At 54.0% G+C, this 11814-nt stretch overlaps 5 protein-coding genes across 5 annotated transcripts; all 5 read right to left on the bottom strand.

Annotated features, from left to right (window-relative positions):
- Nucleotides 1–703: 703 nt before the first annotated feature.
- On the bottom strand, nucleotides 704–2146 carry JKF63_01469 (uncharacterized protein; the record flags this gene model as incomplete). Its single annotated transcript, XM_067897516.1, has 1 exon — nucleotides 704–2146. One exon carries the CDS (start codon nucleotides 2144–2146, stop codon nucleotides 704–706), a length of 1443 nt encoding a protein of 480 aa, XP_067753673.1.
- An 864-nt stretch (nucleotides 2147–3010) lies between these two features.
- On the bottom strand, nucleotides 3011–3955 carry JKF63_01468 (uncharacterized protein; the record flags this gene model as incomplete). The annotated part of the gene is made up of 1 exon (XM_067897515.1): nucleotides 3011–3955. The coding sequence occupies one exon, from the start codon at nucleotides 3953–3955 to the stop codon at nucleotides 3011–3013; it is 945 nt and encodes a 314-aa protein (XP_067753672.1).
- A 1009-nt stretch (nucleotides 3956–4964) lies between these two features.
- On the bottom strand, nucleotides 4965–5162 carry JKF63_01467 (uncharacterized protein; the record flags this gene model as incomplete). The annotated part of the gene is made up of 1 exon (XM_067897514.1): nucleotides 4965–5162. The coding sequence occupies one exon, from the start codon at nucleotides 5160–5162 to the stop codon at nucleotides 4965–4967; it is 198 nt and encodes a 65-aa protein (XP_067753671.1).
- Nucleotides 5163–6279: 1117 nt separating this feature from the next.
- On the bottom strand, nucleotides 6280–8046 carry JKF63_01466 (uncharacterized protein; the record flags this gene model as incomplete). The annotated part of the gene is made up of 1 exon (XM_067897513.1): nucleotides 6280–8046. The coding sequence occupies one exon, from the start codon at nucleotides 8044–8046 to the stop codon at nucleotides 6280–6282; it is 1767 nt and encodes a 588-aa protein (XP_067753670.1).
- Nucleotides 8047–8674: 628 nt separating this feature from the next.
- JKF63_01465 (uncharacterized protein) lies at nucleotides 8675–10075 on the bottom strand (the record flags this gene model as incomplete). The annotated part of the gene is made up of 1 exon (XM_067897512.1): nucleotides 8675–10075. One exon carries the CDS (start codon nucleotides 10073–10075, stop codon nucleotides 8675–8677), a length of 1401 nt encoding a protein of 466 aa, XP_067753669.1.
- Nucleotides 10076–11814: the final 1739 nt, after the last annotated feature.

Raw genomic sequence — 11814 nt, 5'->3', positions numbered from 1 at the left:
GGTGGATCACAGAAAAAAAAAATCGGATGACATCAAATATGGAAGACCACAGAAAATCTGAGAAAACGTGAGCATAGGTACACGTGATTGCACAAGAAATGGAACAACCCGCGGAAAGCGCCAATTTCAATAGAAAGGCTATTCCTTTGCAGCCCTCTGAACTAAGCAAGACTAGGCGCTATGTTTTCCCCCTTTCTTTTTAGATCTGGGTGTCAAACGATGAAAGCGTTGGTTTTCGTTCTTTTTTTTTACCTTCGAAGAAGCACGAGAGATACCAAGCAATTACGAAGAGAGAGCATTCATGAGGATTCAAGGGCATAATGAAGGTTCTGAGACAGGGGGGAAAGAGGTTTCGTGAAAGCGAGGGTCTATCTCATTCTCGAACACACCGTGAGAAGCAGAGTACATATGGGGAAAAGAAGTTCAGCTGCACTACCGAGATACGCGGAGTGAAAGTGAACAGCAACAAGATCATTCCAACAACATGAGTTTATTTTCTCCAATGTGGACTTTCAAAAGCAAACCTTACGCCTTGAAGATTTTTCCAGTGCGTCATGACGTGGGAAAAAAAAGTGGAAAGCGCGTTCTAGTAGTTTATAAGCGTCTAAGCATCCTCCACTAATAAATAGAAAGAAAAGAGGAAGGCACCAAGCACATGACCGTTTTAGCACAAATCCGCACAAAGATGAGTCTCTAAAGTTTACTACCTAGCACAGCGAGGTGCCTTGATGTGCCGCTTTGCGTCAAACATCTGCTTTCGACCTTTGGTGCGCGCATCGACAACACGTTTCCAAACAGCAGTGTAAATAAGCTTTGCTTTTTTCTCAGGGATGTGCGGAAAGCTTTCCACGATGCGACGGATGAACTCGGCCTCTGGAATGTGTACGAGAGTTCTTCCGTCACCTTCTGGCAAAATGTACTCGGGCTCCGTGATGTTTCCATTCGACACTTTGACCAGAAAGTCGAGGGCCTGTTCGCGGCTGTAATTGTTCGGATCGTTCGGATCAGCGGCCAATACCTTTGCCGGTGGTGTTACGGAGAGCAGCGATGCATACCGCAGTGTGTTGATAGTATGTCGTGAATCTCGGAGAAGTGGCGAGACACACGCGATCATTACTGTCTTCGTTGGGCGACGTACAGCGATTTCGAAGCAGTCGCGCAAAAGAAGTGTGAGTGGGGAGCGTCGGTAGGGAATATGCAGATGTTGTGGGCTCGATGACGCGAGGGCACGGGCCCGGATACAATCCTTTAGCGTCATGAGGGATGTGTTAATGAATTTCGTTTCTGATTGCCGAGTTCTGTCATGGGTCGCGCTATCTGCAGTATTTTCGCTACCAGCAAGATCCACGATGAATAAGTCACCAGGCTTTGCCCATTTTGTTTCTTTTGAAACGATGGAGATGCGAGCGATCATGTGAGAACGCGACGACGTTTCGTTTCTCTCCGTGGACCGAGTTGTCCGCTGAGAGGCGGCCTCCTCAAAAGCAGCGAGAAGCATTTCCGCACTGGAGCACTCAAAGGCCTCTGTTCCTAGAAGTTTGAGCTCCCCTGAAACATCCTCCATGACCTGAACCTCGGTGCCAGTCAGTAGATCGATGTTCTTCAGGGCCTGAATTTCAAGAACCGTGAGGAGAATATCGTGCGTGCCGAAAATGGGCGCGAGATCCTGCGCAAATAGGCGAAAGATTCCGGAGGTTGTATACGTTTTCCCGCTTCCTGTTTGTCCATAACAGAGCACGCATGTCGATGCGCCGTCAACCGAGAGAGAGACAAGCGGGGCACATGACTCAACGTAAACTCTTTCTGTATCGTCGCGCGCACCGACGAAGGAGCCGTCAAGAGTAACAACACAAGGTTCAATTGTGCACTGACCAGAGAGAGAGATTTTCGGTGTCATCACCACAAGATCTCTGTTCACATCGACTTTCTGTACAATGCTTTGGTTGTTTGGATTCTCCATGTCATGTGGGACAATTGGACGAGCACGAACAAAGATGCGTGAATCTTGATGGGTGAAGAGCTCGTCAGGATGCATCGCAGGACGCAGCTTCTGTTCCACTTGCGGTGGGATTTTGGACATATTCAGGATTTGCTGAAACTCATCTGCCCTTGCCCCCAGTTCTGTAAGTAAAGGAATGCTGGGCATTGGTTTTTGATTGCGCAAGGTTTTCTGTGATTTGCTCTAGATAGGTGGTGTGACACAGTCGAGTGAGTGGCGAAATGCAGCGTATGGGATTTGCTTGCTGACCACACTGGAGGCAGCTTTTGCAGAAGAACGCGGGTAGCGATGAGAGACAGGGAAAGTAGCGCAGGCAAAAAGGAAAATATCAATGATTGTAACCACAGGCCCTGCTCCTAGGTAATCCCTGCGCAAACACGGAAAGAGAAACATATATTTGGTGCTTTGTAAGCCTTTTGTTTTTTTTTTCCTCCTTGTGCTTGCGTGGTGCAATTGAGCTTGGGATCGCATATGGCTTTTTCTTGCAGACGTGAATCTGGTGACGCGGGGCTCCGTGGGCGTGCGGTTTCGATCATCCGGTGTGTGTTCTTTTTTTTTTTTGGCTGGGGCGGCCGGGTGGCCCCGCGCCACCAGCCCCCCCCCCCCCGGGTGGGGCCTCCCGCACAGCGCAGAGGGGGCTGGTGAGGGTGGAGCCAGGGGGCTGGCTGGCTATGGGGGAGGGGAGGGGAGGAGGAGGGGGCCGGTGGGTCAGGTCTCGGTGTTGCTTGCTGCGGGGCGCTGGCGAACCCGGGCGCAGAGGAAGAGCAGATTGGAGTCGCTTTCGCGCGACGCGGCTTGGGGTTTGTGGTCCTCGATCTTTTTTTTTTTTTTACACATTTCTTGTGTAGCCACATGCCAGTGAAATTTTCTACATTATCAATAGGGCAAGAAACCAACCGAATACAAACAAGAAATCTCTTTCGCTGTGGAGAGTAGTCGGAGGGAGGGCACACGCTTTTGATTCTTTGTACATTGGTGCATGTCGACCTGGTGTTCCGCCAGCTGTCCACCTCACATGCACGACTCATAAGTGGGTATCATGTACTTGATGTTGATGTACGCATCCGGGCCGCCGTAGCGCTCGAGCAAGTAGAGTGTGTTGTTGATGAGACTGCTGAGGTCTTGGCAGGTGCGCTGGCTGAAGTCCATGCGATCACCCATGCTCCTGGTGCGGTTTTTGAACAGGTTGAACACCGGCAACAGTTGCCTATAGTAAGGCACTAGCGCTTCGCCAATGTGATCGCCGCTCACCACTAGCTGCTGGATCACATGGAAAACCTTGCGTAGCACGTCGGGGTGCCGGCTATTCAGGGCTGTCTTGAGTGGCAGGATGAGCTGCGGCACCGTCGGCAGGATCTTGGCGCCACCTCTCTCGAGGAGGTCTAGGCTCCCCTGAAACGCCACGAAACTGAACGGCTCCTCCAGCTCGCGCAAGCCATCGAAGAAGATAGGCAGGTAGTGGTGGTAGTCTAGCTTCGTTGCGTCTACTTTCCACAGCAGCGAGCGCTTCGCACCGTGCTGAATGGACACCGGCAAGTCACTGCGCTCGTAGTGATGTCGAAAGTCTGTTGGCGGCATGCGCTGCTTTGCGTAGGCGCCAGCTTCACCAGGGCCAGCTGGGTCACCGAAGCGCCCGCTGCTGAGAGACGTGGTTGCGCCACCGGTGCCTTTGAAAGTGCTCACTGTCATGCCGCCTATGCCAGTGTGGCCGATGAGGATGTCAGCTTGCGCAATCTTTGATGAGGCCGCCGTTGAGGGCTGCCCGGCGGCGACCTTGCTCTTGGCTGTCGCAGCCTTGACGGCAATGCTCACAGTTGCCTTCGCCGCATCGCGCTCCTTCGGGCTCCAGCCTTTTGGGAACGGCCCAAACGGGCCTTCGCTGAAGGGCGGTAGTACGTCACGATCCTTGTGGAGCTTTTCCCGCGCGGCCTGCGAGAAGGTTTTTTTGACGGACATGGTGCGGAGACGTTGATCTGTTTGAAGTGCTAACGAGAGAGAGAGAGAGCTGCATAGAGTCGCGTGTGTGTGTGTGTGTGTGTGTGATCAAAAGTTCAGGCACGTAAGTGGCGTAGGATATGGTAGTGGACGTACACAGGTAATGTTCGAGCCACCGCAGGGTCAGCGGGGAGGGGGAGGGGGAGGGGGAATTTTACTGGCAGCATTAGTGCACGTGTTAACCCCCATCGTTTTCCACATTTCTTTCCCGTCTCTGTCCCTTTTTCCCCTTGCTGCTACGGAGCTGAGGGGCCACGCCGGAAGGGAGTGTGCGCAAATTAGAGCAACACTAGGCAGCAGTGGTTGACCACTGCAGCTGAGGTGGAAACATGCTTTCTTGTAATATAAACGTGTTCATGTTGCCATCATAGAGGGCCTTCTCACTTCACACTCTAACCCACACTGACACATGACCATCGCTCAGTGCAAAGGAGCGATGGACACGCCTCAGGGCAGTGACGATTCGGTTGTCTGAACACAGGCGTGGCCCTCAAGCACTGCCCCTCCCTTCTGTAGTCTATCTTCCGGGGTGTCTCACGCTTCCCCACCAGTAGGCAGCGAGTGCCGAGTGAGATGTATTTGGGTCACAACGGCAAGGTACCCCATCAAAGTGGGTGCTGTAAATGTCTTCCCTGCCCAAGGTTACTCCGACTTGGCGTCCGTCCAGGACCTGGCCGCGGTCATCAGTAGGGATGAAGTGCTTCGACCGCCACACATTGTAGGCACGTGGCACTGTCACCCACCAGTGGTGATTTCGGCATTAGCGTGAAGAAAGGGCCTGCCTGGCTTCCTCACAAAATGGATGCTGAACCCTGCTACTTCGATGGGGTGTGCATCCCTGTCGTCGAAGGGCTGGGGGGGGGGGAGGGGGGAGGGATGTATGTACGTCTCCAGCGCTTTCCGCGCAATTGCAGAAACGAGCGTGGTTCACTGTGCGTTGGGTGACCACACAGTCGGGACTTTGTCACCCTCACTGAAACACCCAAGTTGCCGTCGAACGTTCGTCAACTCGTCGCGCAGTTGTTGACCGTCTTCCTTCAGACAGTTCACCTGAGTTACCATTGTGCGCACCAGCTCGCAGTTTTGTGGGTGCCATTGGTGTCAAGTCGGCATGCTGTTCCTCTACTCGTTTGTGCATGGCGGCGGGCGCCCGCGTCATGCTCTGCATGAGTGACACGTCGGCAACCTTGGCTGTGTGCCTGGAGGAGCCCGCCTCCGACCCTGTAGACAATGTCGCATCAGCAGCGGCAAAAAGCCCGTTTCTATGGGAGGCTTCGGGCTCGCGCCTGTGCCACTATGTCCGTCGTCAAGGCGTTTAGCCTTGTTTCGAGCCTGCGTCCACTTAACGGACCACGGAGTTCGCCGGAGGCCCTGGCGGCTAATCACGCGCATTCTTATTGCACGCACTGAATGATGAAGCTCTCGAACGCCTCCAGGTGCTTACTCAAGACATCAGGAGTAAAGATTGAGAGGGACTGCGTCGGCGCCATGGGTCTCCCTGGGCCGCAATACCGGGAAGCCTGGACGTTTCACCCAGTTCACCAGACTGTGGGGGTGGGCATCAGCTCGAACAAAAATAGTGCTGTTGCAAGCCGTCGGCGGGCAATGTGGTGGAGGGATGGCACCGGCAGTGGTGTGGTGAACGAGCAGGAAAAAGATGCCAGTAGACAAACGCATACGCAAGAGCAAACGAAGGAGGGGTCAAAAACGAGCAGAGGCGAGTCAAAGCCGTTCGATTCTTGTGTAGGGTACTCTTCGTCTCGCCACCTCCGCGCCAGGTGATATATGCACATCCTCTTCGTGGCGAGGAGATGCAGGGGATGGGGAAAAACGAGAGGGGCGTCAAAAAAACGAGACCACACACACACACACACACACACCCGCTCATCGGTAGAGAAACATGAGACAGTTGCGTGTGTGGGGAGATGCATTTGAGCGTGAAACAAGGCAAACTCACATACACACTCATATAGACATGCCAAGGAAATAAGCCACCGCTTCTGCGGTGGGGAAACAAGACAACAACAGATTAGAGGCGGTGTTTCACACGATACCACGACATCACTGCACGCATGCGCACACCATTAAGCAGCAGTCGACCAGTTCTATGGCAAAAGAAGACTCAAGACAAACTTAAGCGCACCTCAAGACACAAATGAGGGGGAAAAAGAAACACAGACGAAGACTTGTAGGTCAGATGCAGTTGGTCGGTAGCAGTATTGGCGCTGTCACATGAACACCCACTGAGGGGTACCCTTCCGTCGAAGGGACCAGGTGTCACGCGTTTATTGAGTGCGCTGCGGCGGCAGCATGTCTGGTAGGATTGCCCTAGCCTCCACTCCGACGTTGTCGCGGCGCTCTGCTAGCACAAAGACTATCGGGCAGCAGACTTTTAGCCTTTCGGTGATGTTTTGATGGTGACTCGCGCCAAGCGGATCGTTGTGGCCTGCACTCAGCGACGTGCGCGCCCGCCGCTGCACCTCCTCCATCCTTGCGCGGAACTTGATGGTCACACTGCGAAGAGTGCGCAGCCCTAACAGGATGAGAGGCTCATAGTCGGTCTTCAGCGCGATTACGATTAGGTCCACTACGCCCGCGATGGACTCCGTAAGCATTTTCTCCTTCATGTGTTGTTGCTGCAGCACAGTGAGAAAATCAAAAAGAGGTCCGAACTCCTGTCCATCCTCACAAAACCGCCGTACATGCACGGCCGCCTCAGACTGATTACTCATCCAGTGTGTGCGCACGACGCGCAGCGTGTTGAGCCGCCTTTGCAATGTAGCAGAGACTGTGCCATGCTCGTGAATAAGCTGCTGCAGCATTTCCATCTCTGATTCTCCTGTTCTAGACGACGGTGTCTGTGGTGGTGGGAAAGATGGGCCATCGTTGCTCCTCGTTGGCTGGGGCAGGGCCACGTCCAACGGTGCCGACGTCACCACGCGACGTACATCATCTCCCGTGTGGTTTCCGGTGGCTTTCACCGATGAGTCTAATGAGCTGAGCTGAGAAACACTTGCTGGCTTCTTTCCTGTATCCGTGAGGGTTTGACAGTTGTTCAGCGGCGCCACCAGGGCTCGCTGGAAGGGCGGGGCAAATGTTGGGGTCGATGCCAGCGGTGCTGCAGCGAGGTGTGGCATTCCTTTTCCAAGAGGATGAATGTCACGCAGACAAAGCTTGGACTTCATTGCTGTCGACCCGGCTGTTTCCACGAACCAAGCCTCGTCCGTGGCGCCTGCGTAGGCTACGTCACCCATCATAGTCCACGGCGCCTCCAGCGAAACTGCGGTACTGTCACTAAGGTTAGACATATCGAAGATACGCAGGTGGTGATCTGATGTCGCGAGGAGGCGCGTGCCAGCGAAGCGGACGGCATCGATGGGTGAGCGCTGGCTGTTGCTGTGGAAGCGCGTCTCAAAGGAGTCCAGATCCCACACAGACACCGTTCCGTCACCACTGGCCACCGCTAAATAATATAAGTCCGGGTGAAAGTGGAGGCCCGTGATGGCACCTGAGTGCAGTTCGAACTTTTGCATGATTTTGCCAGCAACGAGGTCGTAGATGCGCACGGTACCGCGCGCACACCCGGTTGCCACCCACCTGCCGTTCGGTGAGAATTGCACGGCGCACAATGGTGCGACAGCATCTTTGTACGACTGTCTGCCGGACGACTTTCGCACATCCCAGATGCGCAGTATCTTGTCGGTTGATACCGTGGTAAAAAAATGCCCGTTCCGGAAGACATCGATGTCGGTCACGGTAGAGGCGTGGCCGCGGGTGAAGACACGTACCACCTCCTCAGAACCAACGTCCCACATTTGCAGCCTGCCGGCGTCGCTTCCACCTACTACGGACGTCTGGTCTGTGTCAAAGGCGAGAGCTGTGACAGGCTCCGACAGTCCTTGGAGCCAGGCAACCCGCGTGTAACCCATAAAGGGAAACACATGGATGCAGGCGTCGCGGCCGCCGAAACCGACAAGCGGTTTGGAGCGACTGGCGCTAATGCGTGAATACAGGACGTCGCATGGAAGCCGGTGCTCAGAGATGGAGAACATGATACGGTTACAACTACTGATACACGTCCCACAGCGAAGAGGAAATCAAAAAAAAAAACTCTCCGCACGTCTGTTGACTTTTCAGAGCTACGCATGTGATGGGTGCACCGCCACACACACACACACACACACACACACACCCAGACACAGAAAACTCCTATTGCCTGATGATGTGGGGCTTCGCGAAAAACGGTTCTGCAGACGTGGGATAGCTGCGTGACCAAAGTGTGAAAAAGGTGAAGAGGTTAGAACTGGGAACGAGAGGAGAGGGAGGGAGGGAAGGAGAAGCCATGTGTGGAGGTGACGTTGGATGCCTGTTCCCAGGTTCAGGTAGTTGGTTGAGGAGAACACTGCCCAGTAGAGGAAGGGGAGAGTAGGGACGCGGCGGTAAGATACGCCGCGGATTAGTGTACGTTATCCTGCAAGCAGCTAGCCTCTGAGCTTTCTCGGCCTAAAAGTACCAGAACGCGCTCAATATCCCTCACTGTCGATGGTGACTCCGATGAGATGGAGAAAGGGGAGGTGAAAGCCCTCTCGTTTTTCTGGCACGTAGCCGTCAATGTGAACGACAATGTCTGTTAAAAAAAATGCCAATGTACAGGAGCGCGCGCGCCAGATTGGCAGAGGACTACGTCACCTTGAAGTAAACTTCCCCAAAGTCCTTCGCCTCACGTCTCTGATACTGCGCCGCTTCCTCTGGAGTGTCACCGCTGTGCAGGAGATCAAAGCACACTGCACAGTAGAAGGCGGGGCTCTCGGGTGAGAGTGGATCTTCGTAGAGCGCGACAGTAGCGGGAAACAGTCGACAGAGCAGACACCGCCTTGCCTGGTCTCTTACCTTCCACACACGGTGCGGAAACTCGTTCCGCTCCTTGCGCGGGTAGCCGCGTAGGCTTCGGGCATGCGACAGGAAAAAATAGTGGTCACACCCTCCGCAGTGCCGCAGAAGACACGACTCACCCATCTTGATGTTGAGGTCCTTGAAAGTGGTCGAGGCAGCGCTTTTAACAGGGCACCGAGCGAAACTCTGGCGCTCGACAGAGTGAGGGCTTGACGCGTCCTGCAAAGGGTCAGTCCTTCGGATAACCTCGGTGAGGTCGAGAAAATCCGCCTCCGATCTATGCCGGTCGTCGATGTAGAAGACGCCGTGGATAAAGAAAAAGGCATTCCGTGAGGTGGTAAGTGGGTCACGCACTGAGGGGCAGTCGATCGCATCTAGCAGCGCTACAAGCGGCTGGCAGGAGAGAACCGCCCATACCTCACGCGGTTCTTTCGAGCGCATCCCATGCACCGCAAACTCCCATCGATGGGTGTGCATGACGCAGTAGTCTTCCCCTTCGTCGCGCTTCGTGTGCAGGGAGGCGGGCGTGAGGTCGTTGGAGCTCATCGGTGCCGGTCCGACTTTCCTGCAGGCTTCATTCTCCTTCTTGAAGCTCACCAGCCCAGCAACGGCTCGCTGAAACGACTCCCCAATGACGCTTTCGGCTGCCTTGATCGCCTCGACCTCCACCAGAAGGGGCAGCTTCGCCTCTCTGTTACCCAGCCGTTGAAGACCTGCCTCAACTCTGGGCAGTTGTCGAATCGCCTCTTCGTGCACTTTAGCCAGCACTGCCTCCGTCTGCGAGCACACCTTACGCGGGGGAAGACACTCCAGACTGTGAACGCCGTATTCACTCTTCCAAGAGCTGACGAGTGAGTCCAGAAGCGTTTCACAGTCCTGTAGCTGCGACTCAGCGTTGCCTAGGCGCATCGTTATTCCGTAGGGACTGCCCTGGTAGTCCAGGACCACAGGCAGCCTCACTTTTGTCCCGGGCTCAAGAGCAGCGTCCGCTTGCATACTTGCCAGCGGCTCCTCGTTTATGGCTCGCAGCTCTTCAATGGGAATGCTGGCCACCTCGTATGCAATTTTGCGTAGGGTCATCGGCCCAACCGACGAGGAACCGCCGCTGCCATGGTCGCGGTCACCGGGCACGACGAAGATGAACGGGTCAACCCTGAAGGAGCGCGCAGGTGAGCTGCTTGTGCGCATCGGTGCGGCAGCGATAAGAGGGTGGGGTGGGGTGGGGGGCGGCGGATAGAGAGAGAGCAAACAATTAGTGCTCTCTTTGCATTGGACAGGCATGCAGTGGGCGCCTCCTTTGTGTTTTCTGTTGATCTGTAGCGACACAAAAGAAAACCGTCGAGTCAGGAGAGGAGGAGACAAGAAAAGAAAGTCAGGCTTGAATGTGCAGAAATTCGGGGAGAGAGAATATAGACATTATCCAGCACACATTCTGTGGTTCACTCGAGAACACCCTCCCCCCTGTTTTACACATCATGGCGAGGGAGAATCGGTGCGTGTTTGGGGAGAGTGGGGGAAAGGGAAAGGCTGGCCTTGTCACCGCTTTGCTTTGCTCCGAACCTCACTTCTGTTTATAAGGGCAGTGAACTACTTGCGTTTTATTTCTGCACCAATGCGTTCGCCACAGTAATTTATTTCTGAGCACAATGAGTAAGGCATGTGTGTGTGTGTGTACATACATAAATGGAGAGTAGGCCTGCCTAGGTGTGCTTCGCCTTGCTGAAGAAGCCCCTGCAACCAGAGAGCAAGGAACATGTAGTTGGAACCAACAACATTGGCAAAAAAAAAAGAGATAGAAGTGTACAGAAAGAGAACAAACCACAGGTACTTCAACTACAAACGACGGGTTAAGCTTTGTGGAGTTCTTTATGTATGCGGGTGTGTGTGCATATACAACGGAATAGTGGGCAACGCTAGGGGGAAGGGGGTGGTGCGACAGAACAGGGTGTGATCTGGGGGCGCGGGCACACACGCTGTTGTTTGTTGAAACTTGCCGTGAAACCTATTTGATGCAGCGGGGGGGGGGAGGGGGGCAAGGGAGGCACAAGCCTCTGGAAGCAGCAGCCCCCCCCCCCTCTGCAAGAAAAACATCTCTTTCTGTTCTTCTGTTCTCTATCCAAACCCGATTTCGGTGCATTACTGTGCAGCGCAGGGGGGAGGGGGGGCTTGAGGCAGAAGCAGGGACGGGTGGCACATTCAGCAGCCACACACACACACACACACACACCCAAAAAATGTGTTTTTTTTTGCTGATTTTGTCCTTTACCTCGGCTCGGTGCCTGATTGGAGAGAGCGTTACAACAAATTTTTTCCACTGGGAACATTTTACTTCAATGTTCTCCTCGCCTCTTGCCCGTACACTCTTTTGTTGTTTTTTTGCGTCTGAGTGCATCTATGGAAGCCAATCTACTCTGACACAAAAAAGGGGGTCTGGAGGTAGAGGCTATCCCACATCTGTCCACTTGCAGCTACCTCACAATGAGCAAGAAAAGGAGAGGCGCATAAAAAAAAAACAGAAAGGAGCGACCGCAAGGATTTTTCTCTGTAAAAGAAGAAAAAAAAACAAAACGGAAACTGCCAGGGAAGCTGCGAGTTTGCCGTCGCCATCCGTTCAAGAAAATGTGAGGCCAAGTAGGCAGCAAAGACAATAAAACTCCTACAAAAGGGGGAAGGTGTGGGGGTGAAGTGTGTGTGTGTGTGTGTGTGTGTGAGTGGGGTGGGTTTATTCTCCCGCGTGCGTGGCCAATGTAATGCGCGCCGGTAACGATGAGTAGGGGAGCGGGACCCCTTTTTTCCCCTTCCAGCAGGAAAGCAGATCTGCGGTTTCACTGAGGCATCAGCGCATCCCAACCTGCAGGACTTTCAAGACAACTCTAGAAGCTGCGAGTACGGGGAAAGACTAGTTCTGTTGAGGGATGAATGACCAA

The sequence above is a fragment of the Porcisia hertigi genome, chromosome 35 (genome assembly GCF_017918235.1).
Source record: "Porcisia hertigi strain C119 chromosome 35, whole genome shotgun sequence".
Lineage (NCBI taxonomy): Eukaryota > Euglenozoa > Kinetoplastea > Trypanosomatida > Trypanosomatidae > Porcisia > Porcisia hertigi.
This window is presented reverse-complemented; position numbering and strand designations above follow the sequence as displayed.